The sequence below is a fragment of the Amblyomma maculatum genome, chromosome 9 (assembly GCF_055883805.1).
Source record: "Amblyomma maculatum isolate TAMU_Amacu chromosome 9, ASM5588380v1, whole genome shotgun sequence".
Lineage (NCBI taxonomy): Eukaryota > Metazoa > Arthropoda > Arachnida > Ixodida > Ixodidae > Amblyomma > Amblyomma maculatum.
This window is the reverse complement of record NC_139352.1, coordinates 77,536,436-77,553,379: the sequence shown is the minus strand read 5'-3', so window position 1 is coordinate 77,553,379 and position 16,944 is coordinate 77,536,436. Positions and strand designations below refer to the sequence as shown.

Genomic DNA, 16,944 nt, shown 5'->3' with positions numbered 1-16,944 from the left:
ATGCGAGACACATGGTAGAAGACATCCCCACGCGGTAGACATTCCCTAATATCTCTATAGTGTGAAATCAATACTTTACGCGGTAAATTACACGCACAAAAAGAAGAAAACAGCAGGTATTCCGCAAGCGACCTTTGACCTGATTCGACGATTCTTGAATTTCGGGGAGGGACGCGTTCTAGTGGGGGGTGCTTTGCCCCCCTATTGCCTCCTCATGAGAGGGACACTGATAGGGGAACCTCTGACCTTGGAGGTTGTCTCGGAAGGTGTTAGTTGGCAGGTGACAACCGGTTACCGATTGGTCGGCGGCTTTTGTGACGTCACAAGACCGCATACCATAGTCGAATTAACAGGCGCCGCCAAGTCTAGGTAACATCGGTCTTTACTGAGATGGGATGGTGAGATCGAAATCCAGCTTTTCAAGACCCTTGGATCCCAAGTTGAACCCGCTGCACCTAGGTTAAAGGCGAGCTTTATATTAAACCTGTGTGTGTGACATCAGCAGCGACATAAGTGTCACATAGTTTAAATGTATAAACTCACGTGATAAGCCGGATGAATTCAGTCTTCTTTGAAAGGGATTGCGAGTGTAACCATGGCAGTTGTCAAAATTTTGCTTTACACCCTCCTTTTCTTCTTTCTTCCTCCCTCTTTTTATATTTCTGAGTGCAAATAAAGATTACTGTTATACGTCGCGCCAAGCAGCACGAGGAAATGACACCAAATTACCGCTTTCACACATTATACTATGTTTAGTGAAGTTAAACCTCGGCAAGTTTTTAAAGTGCAGCTCATAAGCACCTGTTACTAGCTTGAGCGCTGTTGGCGTAATCCTGTGGGCATGCTGGGCACCTACAGGGTGGCCCAGCGGTCAACCCTCACAGATGCCACTGGCCAACCAGGAGCACAAGATTCTGCTGGGATAAACTACACCTAAACGCAAAGCTTAAGTGTACCCAGAATATTGCAGGCATTGCAAGATATTACAAGCATTGTGTAACAGTACTGCTGTGCCACCTGGAGGGCAAGGCGAGCAGTGGCGGAAGAGGGGAGGGTGGAAAGTAGAGGAGGAGGCAAGGCAGAGGGTGCTGTGAGCAAAACCAATAGTGTACCTCTTGCATGTGGGCAGATGCAGATTATATGGATCTCAAGCATGAGTGTGGTATAGATTACTATCCGAGTGTACAGCTACAACTCCGCAGCTGTCAAGTGGGAATGTTACATAGGAATCAAACTCGGGACCCTTGCCAACATCTGGAGTCTGGCATGCTATTCCTAGGCTATGCAGGATGCTCAATGGCTTGGCTAATATGGGGCTTTATATCTATACCGAGTGGTACTTCACACAATGTCGCAGCTTACGACTGTATGCTATGCATGTCTGCGATTATGTGTGATGCAATAGTGGCATAAATTATGAAAGTAGTAATTAGTCACTAGCAAAGTGCATGAACAGAAATGTAAACTGGAAAGGGGAGTTGCACACAGGTGCCATTAACGCAGTCGCATCATGCCCTTAATCGCAGAGATTATGGAATGCTCAAATTATCCACAGTGCCAGCGCAGAAGGGAAACATGACGACAGTGTCGATTGGTGTCATTAGAGTGCCTCCTTTATAACAACCAAGAACTGGCAAAGAACTGAGTGCCAGTTAATGGATGGTTAATGCGGACAACATAGAGTAGGCTCAAATTGCACATATTTAGTAACGTCCCTCTCAAAATTTTTACCTCAGCATACTGAAAAACCAAAAAGTTTAGAGAGCTTTCACTTTAATCAGTATTGTAACCATTGGCCATATTTGCTTTCGGTGAATATATCTGCAGGTTTGCCACTTTCAGGTCTTCCTATGGACGTTGAAAGCAGAACAATACAGTAGAACGTCGAGCTAGTTGGTCAGACATGAGGAAACACACCGCAAGATAGGCAGGTGGCAACACATAGAAGAGGCACAGGCCCACCTAAACAACAACGATGCTGCACCCAGAACCCTACTAGCATCCTCTTCCTCAGCTGTTTGGGTGATATGTCTCACAATAGCGAGCTTCCCTGCTGTGTCAAGCTTAGGGGGAATGGCAAACTTAGGCTTCTGCTTGGTGATGTAAGTAGACCTAACATGATGTTTGCACGGTAAAACATGCTGCCGGTTTTTGGTGCATGTCCTGACCAGTGGTAAGAACCAAACATTCCACATATGCTCGGTGCTGAATCTTAAGGAATTAGAATAACTTCTGTAAAGTTTTTTGACCATAGCTCTCACCTTAAGGAAAGTGTTGAATAGTCGAATCCGTCTCCATAACTCGAACCGTAGCATCCTCATCACTTTTCTTGCATTTCCCTTTGAAGGTGAGATCATTCCGAAGAGAAACTTCAATTCTTCAAGCAAGACACTATTCTCAATGCAATGCAATAACAAACGGGCCTGGCAGGTGAAGGATGCAATCCAGTGGCATGATGTTGAGGGTGTAGTATAGATATGATGGACACGTAGAAAAGCTCAAAGAGGAACAATAATACAGTAGAATGTCGAGCTAGTTGGTCAGACATGATGAAACACGCAGCAGAATAGGTGACAACACATATAAGAGGTGTGCACACACACACACACACACGCACGCACGCACGCACACACACACACACATAAACAAGGACGATGCTGCACCCAAAACTCTTAGCATCCTCTTCCTCAAACTTAGAATGTACAACAAAAAGTAGCAGCATGTCCTTGCCTTTAAACACGTTTCCCCAAGGAAAGCATACGGTTCTGCAACATTAACGAGGTCCTTGCTTATAGACCAACACTTTACAAACAAAGAGGGCACACGCGACGCTGCAGCAGACTGGGGATGAAAATAGGCTTAGTGCCCATAGAAATACATGAAAGCGAAAGTCTTCAAAACAGTTTTGTGATTTCACTGCGCACCTATGATGTCGTTTTTTGGTACAGAGCAACTATGAACAACCTAGAACAGATTGTGAAAATATGAAATGCTATTTCAGAGGTGCAATATTTAGAACACTGCGAAAGGTATGGGGGTGCAATTCAGGAAAAAGACATAGAAACAGATGTAAACACAACTTACTGCAACATTTTTCTCGTTTCGCAGAGCACCAAAATAGAACATTGGCGAGAATTTTGAAGAAATGTGTGATAAAAGTATTCTACATCAATCTATACGGAGGCAATCCGTTTTTTAAAACGCCACTAATTAAGTGTTGTGAAGCCATATGTAGCGCCGACAGGCTCATTATCTGTTAGGTGTTTCTCCGAATCCCGCAAGCTTCTTGTGTAACCCGATATGCTGCCGCATGAACTCAATGTGCTTACTAATACCGGCTGTTCAAGGTACACAGCCTAGACAAAACTACACTCAAAAAGCACTTCTCAAACATCATGAGAAGGGAACGAAAGAGAATGGCCCACTCTAACAGTTGGCAGCGCAGTGCAGACCATGCTCTATTCGAGGTCAGACGACGCCGACGTCCACGAACACCACTTGTGTGATCGGACGAAGATCTTGGTCGTCTGCAGTTGCACCCGGTTCGTTTATCGTGTTGTGTGAGGACTGCCCTTAGCTTAAAGGTTTGTATTATTTGAGCAGCAATACTTAAGAGGGAATGCAGCTTGCGTGGCAACATGCTGGACAACACAGGAAGCTGTCATAATCGCGAGAAGTACCCAGCAGATAGCTACTTTTTCAGGGGGATGTCTGTATTTACAATGCACATTTACTGAGTCACTTTAATAATTGATTGGCTTCAAAATGAAATAGCATACTTTGTCACACCTTTTGTTTAAAACATCCACTAACTTTTAATCCTCTGCCGTGTTTATTGGTGCTTTCTGAAACTAGAGAATTATACTAGGTAAGTTTTCCTTGCATGCGTTTCTATGAGCCGTGCTTCCGAATTGTATCTCCATATGTTTCGTGCTAATACTCCACCTCTGTAACGAAGTTTCATAGTTTCAAAACATGTTCTACAATGTTCAGTTACACTGCACCGAATGATGACATTACAGGCACACTGTGAAATCAGAAAACCGATTTTAAATGTTTTGTCTCGATATATTCCTATGGGCACTAAGCCTTCTTTTCACCCCAAGTCCGCCCAGCCTGGCAAAAGCAGCACCATCGCATCTTGCTTATGTCATAGATCGGTCTTGGTCTATGACGTAAGCCACACTACGAAGCCACACTACGTGAAGGCTTCGCTACCTGTGCAACCAAGGCACCTGATGTACGGGTTGCACAAGCTACACAATCAAGCACTCCTGATGTGTGAAGTACTCTGCATCTAACTGAAAATTCGATAGGAACCTGCTGCTTTGAACTGTAGCTAGCAGAAAGCCTAATGGTCTTTTTTTCCAAACCATTTAAGCTATTCCAAGCCTTTAGATTTACACATTTTGTCTCAGTGTACTGCATGCAAACTTTTCCCAGCATCTATCAAGCACAAGTTTATTGGCTCTCAAAGTGATTTGCAGGCTTTATTAGTATGCACGAAGAGTGTCATCCACCTCCAATAGAATTCAACAGAAAAAACCAACTGGTGCTGTACTGAGATCTATTGGTGCCCGCAGGAAGATCACTGCTATGAAGCAGTCCAAGTAGAGAACCAACTGGTTTTATGTTGGGACCCACTGGTCCCAGCTGTAATAAACCATAAAATGATTCTGTAGGGCCCTTGCTAGGCCAGTTAGGCATGTGATGGGAAGTAGCAAAAGCTGAGTACAAAGCTAGACAGCTTGAAAAGAAGGAAAAAAGAGCACATTAGGTGCACATGAAGACTTGATGTGCACAATTTTTTTTTTTTTTGCTTTATTCAGATGGGACATAGCTGTGGGGGAAGTCTGCCCTGTCACAAAAAAAGACAAGATGGAATTACTTATTGCACCACGCAAGAACATCCCATTTTTGCTTTGGCTTGGTGATCTGGTGCCTTAAGGCAGCAGCAACGGTTCACACACTATACGCTATCTGTTACTATCTTCATTCTGCATGGGATTATCAACAGCTTTCCTTATGCCGCTGCCCACACATTCAACACCAGCCCTGGTAGCCTACAACTACATGTGTCCAGAATAATGCCCACGGTGAGAACAAAGCGGACACAAAAGCTAATCTCGAGTGCACTCCAAATAATTTATGGATAGCATGCCAAAAAGGAAAAACAAACACACAAAGAATAATGTACATCACTGTATTACTGAATGGTGCCGGGATGACTTGACAACAAGGCGAGAAATCATAGCTTCTTTCAGCAACAACAACATTTCATTTGCTGTTCACCTACAGGTGACAAAAAGTGAACAGCAAATGAGATTGAGATACCTTTGACATGGGTCTGCAGCAACTTTTCTGTCACTATTTTAAAGATTAGGATTCACTGTGGAGACCTGTGCTCTAAATGAACGCAACAATTATGATGCATTGCAGAATTTCAGAACTGCTTTGGTAAGCCACAATCACACATACTATTCCAAGCCTTTGTTTGGATTGACACATCTTGCCTCAGCTTCACTGAATGCAAGCTTTGCCCCGCCTCTATCGGCACGAGCATTTCGCTTGGCCCTCAAAAGCAGTTCGCAGGCTTTATAAGCATGAACGGAGAGCGTTTAACATAGCCAGCTGTGAAGAGGGCTTTAACGAGTGTCCATTTCCAATGGTGCGAGACAAGGAGTACAATGGCTGGTTTCTGGATGGAACACTGCAAGTTTCTTTTAACAACATGTGCGGTCTTGAGCATGCAACATGAGGCAAGCAGAAAAAAAAGAGTTGAAATGGACTAAAAAAAAAAAAAAAGGGATAACTGTGTCAACCAAAGCTCTGCTTGTCCTGGCCATTTGGCTGTGTCCAGGGTCATCCAGGGCTCAGCAAAACTGCACATACAAAAAATAACAGACTCATGAGCTATGGACAGTGATGAAAATTGCATAACTGCTCAATAAAATATGACAAATGTGAAGCGGCTCCCTCACACTTGCAGCTTCTCAGTGCAATGTATTCAAGCAAATAACAAGAGGACTGGAGACGTGCTACAAGAAGAGTGCAGTAGGAATATTTCGTCTCACAATACTCAACCCGTAAAACGAACTGAGCAATCACAACATTCCCTCAACAGAAAAATGACAGAACAGTAGGGTTTGTACTCAGAAATGTGCAAAAAAATAATTACAATGGCCAGGAAAGTATCATAAGCCAGTCTGTCCTATGTAAGACGCTTCCTTCCCTGTGACAAAAATTTCAAATTCTGTGAAATGATAACAAAGAAGGTGCAATACTGTGTAGAAAGCAGTCCTTGCATGTGTGGCCTTTCGGTGCAGAAGTGACCGTGCATTTCACCCCAATGACCAAAGGGGTTGGCTTTTCCTCGCAGCTTTCGAGCCTGGTGGGTGAGCTCGCAGTGGGTGCCTCAAAAAAACAGCAATAAAAGTCTGTCTGGTACCAAACATAGTGCAAGGTAACTTCTGAAGCACATATTCAAAGAAAAAAAATTCTAGTATATTTGTCCAAATACAGTTATTACTGCTTTCAACTGGAACCGGCATTAACTCCTGCTACAGAACCATGTGGGCATGCTCTTGTTAGAACCCAGATTTTATGTTTCAAAGAAACTCAAACAATTAATAACATTTCCCTATTGAAATCCGCAAACACGATATAATAAAAAGGAGAATGTAGCTACTAGCAAAATATTGCTTAAATCCTTGATCTTTCATGCAATCATACAGCAGCAGAAGACTAGGGATATCAATCCAACCTTGACACAAATGACACTAAAGCAACATTACTACGGGAATACTAGTAGAGCTGCACTGTAAGTCTTCAAATGCATTAAACAACAAACAGGCATTTTCTCTTCCTGCACTACGCACCAAGAGCGCACCCTTTTTGGGTGTGAAAGTTCATTACAGGTATCGTAGAACCTGATAAATGTCACAGTAAGTACAGCTGCCAACTAATTTTTTGGACTCTGCAGGACCCAGGCAAGAGCCCGAACAATCAAACAGCCCAAAAAAACATTCGTGAACTTCAAAAATAATCACATTTATCAGAAAAATCAGCTTTGAAAATGACAAACTTCCCTACTCCCCATGTTCCGTTTATAGCATACTGTGATCAGCTACTACACTTCTGCGTGACCCCCGTGCGCGTGCACTAATTGGTGCCGACGCGGCAGGCATGCGCAGCGTCGGCCTGCAGAACCGGATCACGCTAATCTGCAACTACTAAAACCTACCAGCATGTACTGCGTGAAGACCACGAGATGACACTCATGGGCTCGCCACCGCAGGCGTACGATTAAGAGCATTAGCAAGTTTCACAGAAATTAACCCTAAGCCCTCAATTCTGGTACAAACGTGTACATAACGAAACAGGGATTCGTTTGGTATCACTTGCACCTCTCTACGACCACTGATTCACCTGCACAGTCCTTCGAAAGTCACACCGGTAAAACAATTCTGTGTGCCATATGGTGCCAATTCGTTTGGCAACACTCAGAATCCTGTACCTCGAACGGGTCGACCACAATTTTACCACCAATGGTGATCACAAGTGGCGACGCACACCCATTCCCAGATGGAGTATACAATGTCGGTCGACAGTATAGCAGGTAATGCAGAGGGGTGGGCGGGCCGCGGTCACTTGGCTTTGGAGAAACGATTTCACACATGGTGGAGCAGGTGGTAGACTCCACTGTACAAGTGGTCACGTGGTAGCTAAGAAATCATTTGCAAAGCTGTAGCTATGAACACGTGACTTGGCCGCAACCTTGAATCTGAGAGCGATAGAGAAGCGGACGAAAAACTGGCAAATGTAAGGCAAGCGGAGCGAAAGTACAGTTCACTGTAATGAGAGCCTCCGTGAATGCACCGACCTCGTAACTCGTCCCCACAGGCGTCAAGGTTGTGGGGATATAGCGCTATATTTCAGACCTCATTCAGGAACCGTCATGCGTCCCATAGGAACGTGTACATTTTCATGACCAATAATTCGAACTGTACGGTGTCCAAAAGTTCGAATTTTTGGACCAAATTTGGCGTCTGCAATACTGTGAAGATCAACTTTTGGCCGAAGTCTCGTTTTTGCGGCATGGCACAGACACGAGTGGGCATCGTTGTCGCAAAAAAAAACGATTTTGCGTGGTCGTGAAAGCTAGCCGAAACAGTCATTCAGACAGACTAGCTTGGCTCTCTGTTCAGCATTGTCTTTTGAGGTAGTAATGGCAATAAGGGAATGCTTGTCATTGCGGTAGCCTACAATGAATGTGCAATCGGACTGAAAATTGAACATGAGCACTGTCCCTCGCTGCTCACTCCGATGCTGCCGCCTCCGCCCGTGGGGAAAAACGGAGAGAGGAGGGGGCATTCACAGAGGCTCTCGTTCTGCTCGCTTTTTTCCCGCGAGTTTCACCTCTTGGTATTTGCAAGACCTGCAGCTGCATCACAGTATGTCGTGAAATGACATGACGAAAGGATGACTGGCCGAGATACTCTAAATGGAGCGTAATAATGATTACAGCTTAGCACTTTGGCATGATCCGCTTCTGCGGAGCACCAGTGCGCATGTGGTGATTGCCCCGAGCACGAGTTGCATGCTTCCCAACAGCGCGCACTGGCGGCCGCGCCCGCTGCATCGGATCACGCTAGCACGTGCACATTGGCAAAATGATGCTGATGACAGTAGCAGATTGCGCTATGCTATAACTCGCTTTTATCAACAGACGAAACATAGGGAGCGGCGAAGTTCGGGATAAAGCTGCTTTTCGCAGAAAAGTGATTGTTTTCAAGTTCACGATAAGGCGCGAAACTATATCCCTCTCTACCAAAGCTGCACTGCCTGTACTGCGGGCACGCCCCCTCAGTTGCGGAAATGGATGCTTCCATCTAGGCCACGGTGCGCAGTGAGGAAGAGTTTAATCAGAGCTTGCACGCTCCCATTGGAAACTGCAAGCGTAGCAAATTCTTGTAACGTTTTCTGCTGCCTTGTTGGAGGTGTTTACTGAGAAAAACAAGGGGAGGCGGTGGCCGTCGAACAGCCCATGTGCCATCCGTAGGAAGCGCGTGCTCTGCCGCTGGCCAGAACATCTAAAAAGTGTCCACTTTCAATGCACTTCAAAATTTGAAGCGCCGCTGGTGCCACAGCGCTTCAATGGCCGGTGGTCGTAGAGGAGAGGACGTGCAATGCACTACTGTACAACCAGTGCAATGCCACTCCGGGTTTATCGCGGGTTTAGTTCCCTTTAAACAGAACTGCAACTAATTTTCCCCGATATAAGAGCAAATCTCCCGAGTTTTCCAAGTTTTTCCCCAGATTATCCCTGAGAATTCCCGGTTTTCCCGTTTAGAAGACACCCTGAGTAATACCGTGGCGGCAGCTGGAAACTAACAAACAACAGCATAGCTGGAAACTAACAAACAACCATTTCTGCATGCATCACGTAACCTCAATGCGGTCTCAACTGATACTGTGGCCAATGTTAAAACTAAACCACCAGAAATAGATATTGAATCATAAAATATTTACCATGTGCAAGTGAACTATATGATGTGATCCATGTATACTTATGCCTTTGTCCTCTTTCCAAAAATTAGAACGCAATCAAAATTCCCTTTTTTCCCCCTTTTTTTTGGAGTCTCTTTTTTTTTTGGAGCAAAAGCCAGAATTTCATAAAATATGCCAGAAGCAGGCAGGGACACCCTAGTGGACGTTACCAGAGTGCAAATGGCTTCAAGCCACCCAATTCTCGTGACAATAGTATTCTGACACACCAAGAAACGGAGGTTTCCTGCCCACAAAGGTGCCTGCATACTGAAAAGGAGGCACCATTCTTTCTGACTGCTACTGTCCTGGTCCCTTTTGCACCCAGTTTCTACTTTCTCTTCTTTCTGACATCTGCAACCAGCCCAGTGTGGCCAGGTGATGCACTGAGTGACCAACAGTGATTTTTATTTGGCAGGTATCGAGGTCATGACTTCAGCGCACGCTGTTTTCCCAAATGACTGCATAAATGATTACCTAACGTGAAATATACTACCATTTTGCATCAAAACCTGATCACAACTGGGAAACAAAGAACTGACAAAGCTCCAGGTTTTTTCATAGACGCTAACAAGTTTTGACCATTTTTTCAGGGTTGTTGCTACAAAATTATGAGATGGGGGACTTGAAGAGAAAGTCAGCAGGTAAGGAATACTGCCACTACATCCATGCAACCTTTTCACAAGTTCCAGAAGGTCCTCCACCTTCTGATGCACACAGGATGGCGAAGCATGCGTACCTTCCACCGGTGGCCGCACTCGTTGCAGTAGCAGAAGGTGGTCATGGGTTCATCAGCGCTGCGCGTCTGCACTTGGTTGTAGGTACAGTTGTTTTTCCTGCATTTGCCACACTTGAGCAGATCTGTCTTGGTGCCGCCTGTCACCGCCATCTGGTGGTCGTTGATGGACTCCTTGGTGAAGCGCTGCCGCAGCTCTTTCATTTCGTCACTCGCCATCTCCTGCACAATGCACCAGGTGGCACACATTGAGAAGAGGCATAGCACAGAGCTGCCACAATAGACATCCTCGTCATCAGCCTAACTACATCTGCTGCGAGACAAAGGCCTCACCCAATGACTCTCCAATTAACACTGTCTTGTGGTGGTGCCACTTGCGGCCACCTTATCCCAGAGACCACCTTGTCCCCTGACTGGCTCTCTGCCACCCCTCGCTATGCTTGCTTTCTTTTGGAATCCATAATTCCATAATGTTACCTCCAGGGGCCATGGGTTACCATAGTAGACCTGAAATCATCTTATGGGCAATGCTATATGGTCCCAAGGTAAGAATGAGTATCAATGCTGCACAGAGGAAGGATGAATTTCAGAACAACACAGAAACTTTGTCACTAAATGCATGATGGCAGGCCTCTGAAATATGGCTAAGTTGATGCGATGACCCGCTAAAAAAAAAAGTGAACATCCTACAAGTATAGATTGAAAAATCACAATGCACTGAAACTGAATGTTACTGAACTCAAGGAACGGAGAAATTCATTTAGTGGTTCTCGGGGAATACATCTCATCAAAAAAGCTGCGGAGTGAGAAGGCAGGAAATGTAGCGTAAGCAACGTCTTACACTCAAGTCAGAAATGTGAACCACTTAGAATAAAAGTATGTACAGCACTGACATTCTTTGCAAATGAGTGACCACAATGGAAGAAAGTCCACAGACCATAGTGTTGCTACTGAGCCCAATGCTGACACAATGCTTGGCATATGAAAGCAAGATGAAGGTCTGATATGAGGGCAGTGAACGGCACTGGATGCAGAAATAAACAAATAAAAAGATTACCAGTAGATTCTGTACCCTCACAGAAGACGCATACTTAGTGGAATGGCACAATTTAATTTTTCTTAATGCACTTTCTTACTTCAGATGCCCGCTAACAGCATTTCTGCTCAGGCGGTAGTGCACAATTGCATGGTAGATAAAAACGGAGCACGACGTCAGGCATGTGCGAGATTTCACCAACCCCTCATAGAGGTTGTGCTGTGTTGTGTTTGGTGACGCATAAGCAACTGAGGCTATCAAGCACCAAACACGAGTTTAAACCCAATATAGGACATAATATAAACTAAACATACATTATATATATATATATATATATATATATATATATATATATATTATTATTACTTTTATTTAGAAGTTGGCATTTTCTGTTTGAGCTGGGAAAAGGAAAGAGAAAAGAAAAATATGCAAGTTCGAATTTGGAGCCAAATGTGTGACTTGCCTCTGCGCTCATGCGGGCAATACGCTCAGGGTCGATGGCACCATGCAGTACATTGAGACGCAAGGCAGGGTTTCTGGAGTCTTTCAGGTTGGAGACGCGGCTGCGCACGCGGTTCTTGTACTTCATGTTGGTGTCGCCAAACTCGTTATAGATAGGTGCTAGGAGTCAAGGCCACAACTGAAACACAAACTAGCAAAAGGAAGAAGTTCAAAGGAATTGTGTAAAAGGACGCTGAGGACAATTCAGTCCAAGTTTTACTTTTAGCAGATATAAATTATGCGGCTTCTTCTGGCTGCGAAAGGTGCATTTAATAATGAGAAAACTGAATTTGAAGATTTTGCTCGCAAATCATCAAGGCCAAAGTAGACTCCACGATCACCATTTGGAAATAAAACAGCATAGGCTAGCAAAAGAATAGGGGGAAAAGAAAGGAAGGTCTTGACATACCACAGTTTGATTGCGAGAATAGCCAGTAGTAGCAGTACGGGAGAAAAGTAAGTGCAAAGGAGCCGAACACAAGACAGAAGACAAGACAAAGGAAAGAGAAAAGAAAAATATGTAAAATATGCAAAATCTCCTGTCTCCTTCTCCTGCCTTGTGTTCATCTCCTTTGCGCTTACTTTTCTCCCGTACGGCCATGAACCAACTAGCCCAGCAACAAGTTTTACTACAGTAGTGACAACACGTGCATATCACAATTTTTGATCCTAGGAATCCTTCCTAGCCCACATAAACTGTTTTGAATTAAGAAAGCACCTTGTAATTGGAATGCAATAATGCATTGATACAAGGCAACTTTGATTGGTTCTCAGCTTTCTTTAAAATATTAATGAGCAGACAGAAACACTTAGGCTTCGTGAAAACACCTCCCGACAAAAAACAAAAGCCCGCATGACTTAGACAGCAAGGCATGTCACAGCCAAAGTAATAGCAGCAAGCAGTGATGAAACGCAACCCAAGCACAAACTTCAGAATGCCCACAACAGTAGGACAAACATCACATAAAATAAAAGGATATATTCCTCGATCTTGGCTGCCAGGCCATCCACATTGCACCCATCGGGCATGTCTGCATAGAACAAATACATTTACATACAGAGCTACACACTAAACAGATTATTGAAAGCACAGAATGAAAGAACAAAACATCACCAGCAGAATAAACCCAACCTGAAAATCAGTCAGATACTGAAGGAATTTTTCAAGAAGCACTTTCAGCCTGCATCTAATCCTTCAGAACTGAAACTGGATGCAGAAAAAGGAATTTCTTGACAGTGATAAGCATGTCAGCTAGAACCCTGCAAATGCAGTGAGTGCACTGATATGATATTTTTAAACAATTATATGTGCCATTACAAGTTATATAAAGCTTCACACTTCATGTCTTCAAATTATACATGTAAGTTCCTTTCACGTTTCGTTCAGTGTTGATAATTTCCCACCAGAACGAATCAAATTAGGATGAAAAGGCAAGAGGTACTGTTTGGAAAAGCCTACCACACACATTGGCTTCAAATGAAATTTAATCATTATATAAGTGCTTTGAGCTTTGTAAAATGTGCCAATCACTTAAATGTAACCACCCTCATTTCCCCTTAATTGACATGCTGTTGTTAGTTTTATATAAAAAGAAAAAAAAAAAAAAAAAAACAATGGGAGGAAAATAATGCCTGGCACATAGAAACAGGTGCCCATGTTTTTTGTACCTCTCTTTACTGTTTCTTATATTATGTTGTTCGATAGCATTACAAGATACACATCTGCTGAAGGCTTTGCTACCAAGTCAGGTGTATTCTTGACAGTGAATTCTGGAATGCTAACATGGCACTCCTTTGGCTGTTGCATCTCATTGCCACACATGTTACAGAATGCATTAGCTATTTCACTTCAGTTCAAGCGCTATGCTTTTTGTCCAGCCAGAACTTTGCTGCTATCTGCAGTCCAACTTCTTCGTCACTTTTATTCAGTTGTTTGGGCAAGAAAGTTTTCAAAAAAACATTTTTCTATCATGTACTCCACTTTTTTTTTTCTTTTCGCACCCGGCTGTATTTACTGCGTTTCTTCCGCATTTTTATAGTAGAAACTGTCCTCTCGAGACTGCATGGTATGCGTGAAAAGTGGTTATTAAAATTGGAGATTGGAAAGTGGGGCCACACAAAGGTGCGAGTCCTTTTCTGCAGAGACAGTACACCGATGTACAATAAGGAAGCCACTTGTGTCAACTAGCCTTTGAAACCATTTCCGCTGGGTTGCTTGGAACACACGAACGACAAAAAGGAATCCCTCCACACATGAACACAGTCAAAAAAGAGGTCAGTGGTGGAGTGTAGGTTCAACAGAACTGGAGGCCACTAGGTGGGGCCACGTTGTAAAAGCTAAACTTGGCGCTAACTTTAAATTAACGCAGAAAATATAAATAACACTTTCAGAGCCTCTATAATGCAAACCAGTGGATCTTTATGGATTAAAAGAGTGCCTTAAAAAATAAAGAAAGAAAAGGGAGGAAATGTTGCAGACAAAATACTGACAGCTGACATTTTTTTCAGGAGAGAAGAAAGAACAATGCTTAAAAGCACAGTTTTCCTTGACATTTACATCTGCTTTGTAAAAAAAAACTCATGGAAGTTTCAGTAAATAATCTGCTCCCCCCCTTTCCTCCCTCTACTGAAAAAAATAAATTACTGCCACAAACCCCATAAAAACCACACAAATGTTTGACATGCTAGAGCTTGTGAAAGTGGGCATACATTGTATATGAACCCTCACACTGGAGAGCCATCATAAAACGATGAGACCACAGCAATGCCCCTTTAAAATTCCATTAACTGTGAGTAACCATAAAATAGTATTTCTCTACCAGTTGCAGATGGCTTGTCATTTTCATCATACTGTTCCTAGAAAAAATACTGCTGGAATGGGAAAGCAGCATGACAAGTTATGCATCTCAGTCAATCTGGTAAAGCCACTGACTAGCAATGTCAGCACAACGCAAGCACAAGCTCTCTCTCAAAGTCGTCTGCACTCTCTCCAAAAAATGATGAGGCTGCAATTAGCATGAAGGGTTTAGCAAGATAATATTTATGCCAAGCAGTATGGTGGAGCCACAGAAAAGGGCCGTGCAATCCATTGGCACTCTTGTATTTCACCTACATCAAAATATAACTCCAAAACTGGCTTACAACATCATGCTCAGTATCCAAATGTCCTAGCTGCCGAGTTTACGCACCAGTTTCTTAGCAACAGTTCCACCACAAACCACAGGTCTTGCAATACTCACCCTCACATTTGAGCGCACTACTGAGGAGCTCACGACACTTGAGTCGCACGGCATTTGTGGTGTCTGCAGGGAAGGAGGTCTGCTTGGCATTGGGCCTGCTCGCAGCTGCCGACTGCTGCTGCTGTTGCTGTTTGGCGGAGGCACTCGGCTTTGGCTCGGGCTCCTTGGCTGGAGCCTCCTTGGAGCTGGGTGTCCCCGAGAGCAGCTTTTTCCAGCTTTTGATGAGAACTTTGGCCAACGTGATCACTTCTTCATCACTGCTAGACTTTCGCAAAGAATTGACCGTCATGCCAATCCGTGTTCGCTGGAACAGCATTATGAACAAGTCAGTAAAGCTGTCTGGAAAGCTGGTTGGGCGCCAAATCCATAATCTGAAATTTACTTTGCACACAGGCTCACCGTCATGGAAGGATGGCAGTCTCAATTACAACTATCTAGGATGCTGCAAAAGTGCTTACCGATGCATTACAAGCATGCAAACTTATTGGTGTATTGTATGCACATGTCAATTGAAAACCTACTGCTTATTTGTAAAAAAATGACTGCATTACAAACAGTTCTGATTTCAATTACGTGCTGAAACAGTGACAGTAAGCCAAAGAACGGAACTCGCACACGAAGCACATTTAAAAAGCCAGTCGTGCCTACTAAAAAATGATCGCAGAGCTGTGCTAAGCTTTGGCGTCTACCTCGAAAGCCAGTTAACCGCATAAAACGCATACAAAGTGCGAGCCTGCGTCTGCGCATGACGGCTGCACAGCTTGCTCAAAGTTCAATTTCGTGGTAAATTATAAAATTGTAGTTCTCTGGACCACTACATTCCGTATGGGCGCCGTCGGCACAGTAGGCGCCAAGCACCAATGGTCGGAAATCGGCAAAACTGCACGCGCTCTAAAGCTACAGTGTTACCTGGAGGATTTCCAATGTGATTGGCAGCTCTTGCAGGTTCTTGAGGAGATCCAGCGCTTGTGTTTGGTCCTGCAGGACGGGATTCACTTTCACAGCAAATTTCAAATAGCGCTTGAACAAAAATATGAACTCGCCGCGTTTAGTTGCAACTGAAACCTACGACCCACAGTGTGTTGGAAGCAAAGCTGACGTTCACGCAAATGTACGTTGATTGTGGGCACCAAAACTCACTGCAGTGCATTTGCAGATCGACGAATGCTATCCTATTAGCCATAAGCGCCGAGTGTATGAACCGTGCGACCGCGCGGACGGCCAACGAATGCCGGTGAAGCGAATCGAGAGACACTTACGTCGCTGGCCCCAGATGCCATTTTGTCTAAACGTTTGGCGATTTTCATTACTTCGTCTTCGCAGCCCATTTTGCTCCGTGGAATAAATCAACAGCTTTATAGCACACGCCAGCAGCACTAACACACCTAAACCTCCATGAACAGCGAAAGCGCTTGCTTTGCTTCGTCCAGGACGCAAGGTGTTGTGGGATCGCTACTGGATCAACTCGACGCGCAGAAGTGTTATGTTCTAAACTGTGCACCAGAATACGCCAGTTGCTCCAGTGTAGTTTTTATTGATTTTCAGTTAAACAAGACTAAAACCTGAAAGTCACTGCAAAGCTGCTGTTTGAAGGGTTTGAAGCAAGTAAATTGGGACACCTAATGCATCTTCAATCGATGCTTTACGGATCTTTACCAGACCATGAAGACGTTTAGTCAAAAATACGACTAACTACCAAAATCATAGCTTTTATTTGTGTTTTCGCTTTTATTCTGCGTACACAGAGTTAATACACATGCGTACAAATTTATTAAATTTTTTTGTACACTGACCCGGTCCGTGCAGCCATACGAACAGTTTTTGTCTGTCCAACCTGCACCCCTGCACCGACAGCGAAAGTGGCGGCGCCTGGTGCATATGCTTCG

General features: G+C 44.0%; 1 protein-coding gene across 1 annotated transcript; it reads right to left on the bottom strand.

Moving 5' to 3' along the window:
• Positions 1-4,477: 4,477 nt before the first annotated feature.
• Positions 4,478-16,511, bottom strand: LOC146179503 (transcription elongation factor A protein 1-like). Its single transcript, XM_084579133.1, has 7 exons — positions 16,318-16,511; positions 15,968-16,036; positions 15,059-15,362; positions 12,800-12,850; positions 11,782-11,936; positions 10,286-10,504; positions 4,478-5,882 (listed from the first exon to the last, which is right to left on the bottom strand). Exons 1-7 carry the CDS (start codon positions 16,384-16,386, stop codon positions 5,874-5,876), a joined length of 876 nt encoding a protein of 291 aa, XP_084435259.1. The 5' UTR covers positions 16,387-16,511; the 3' UTR covers positions 4,478-5,873.
• Positions 16,512-16,944: the final 433 nt, after the last annotated feature.

What these genes read in the sequence shown, in the direction of transcription:
- LOC146179503 (XM_084579133.1), bottom strand. Translation starts at nt 16,386, where the DNA reads ATGGGCTGCGAAGACGAAGTAATGAAAATCGCCAAACGTTTAGACAAA. An exon ending in TGGCATCTGGGGCCAGCGAC is followed by an intron (nt 16,037 to 16,317) that starts GTAAGTGTCTCT and finishes CCCGTCCTGCAG; the next exon opens with GACCAAACACAAGCGCTGGA. An exon ending in TAGTGCGCTCAAATGTGAGG is followed by an intron (nt 12,851 to 15,058) that starts GTGAGTATTGCA and finishes TGTTCTATGCAG; the next exon opens with ACATGCCCGATGGGTGCAAT.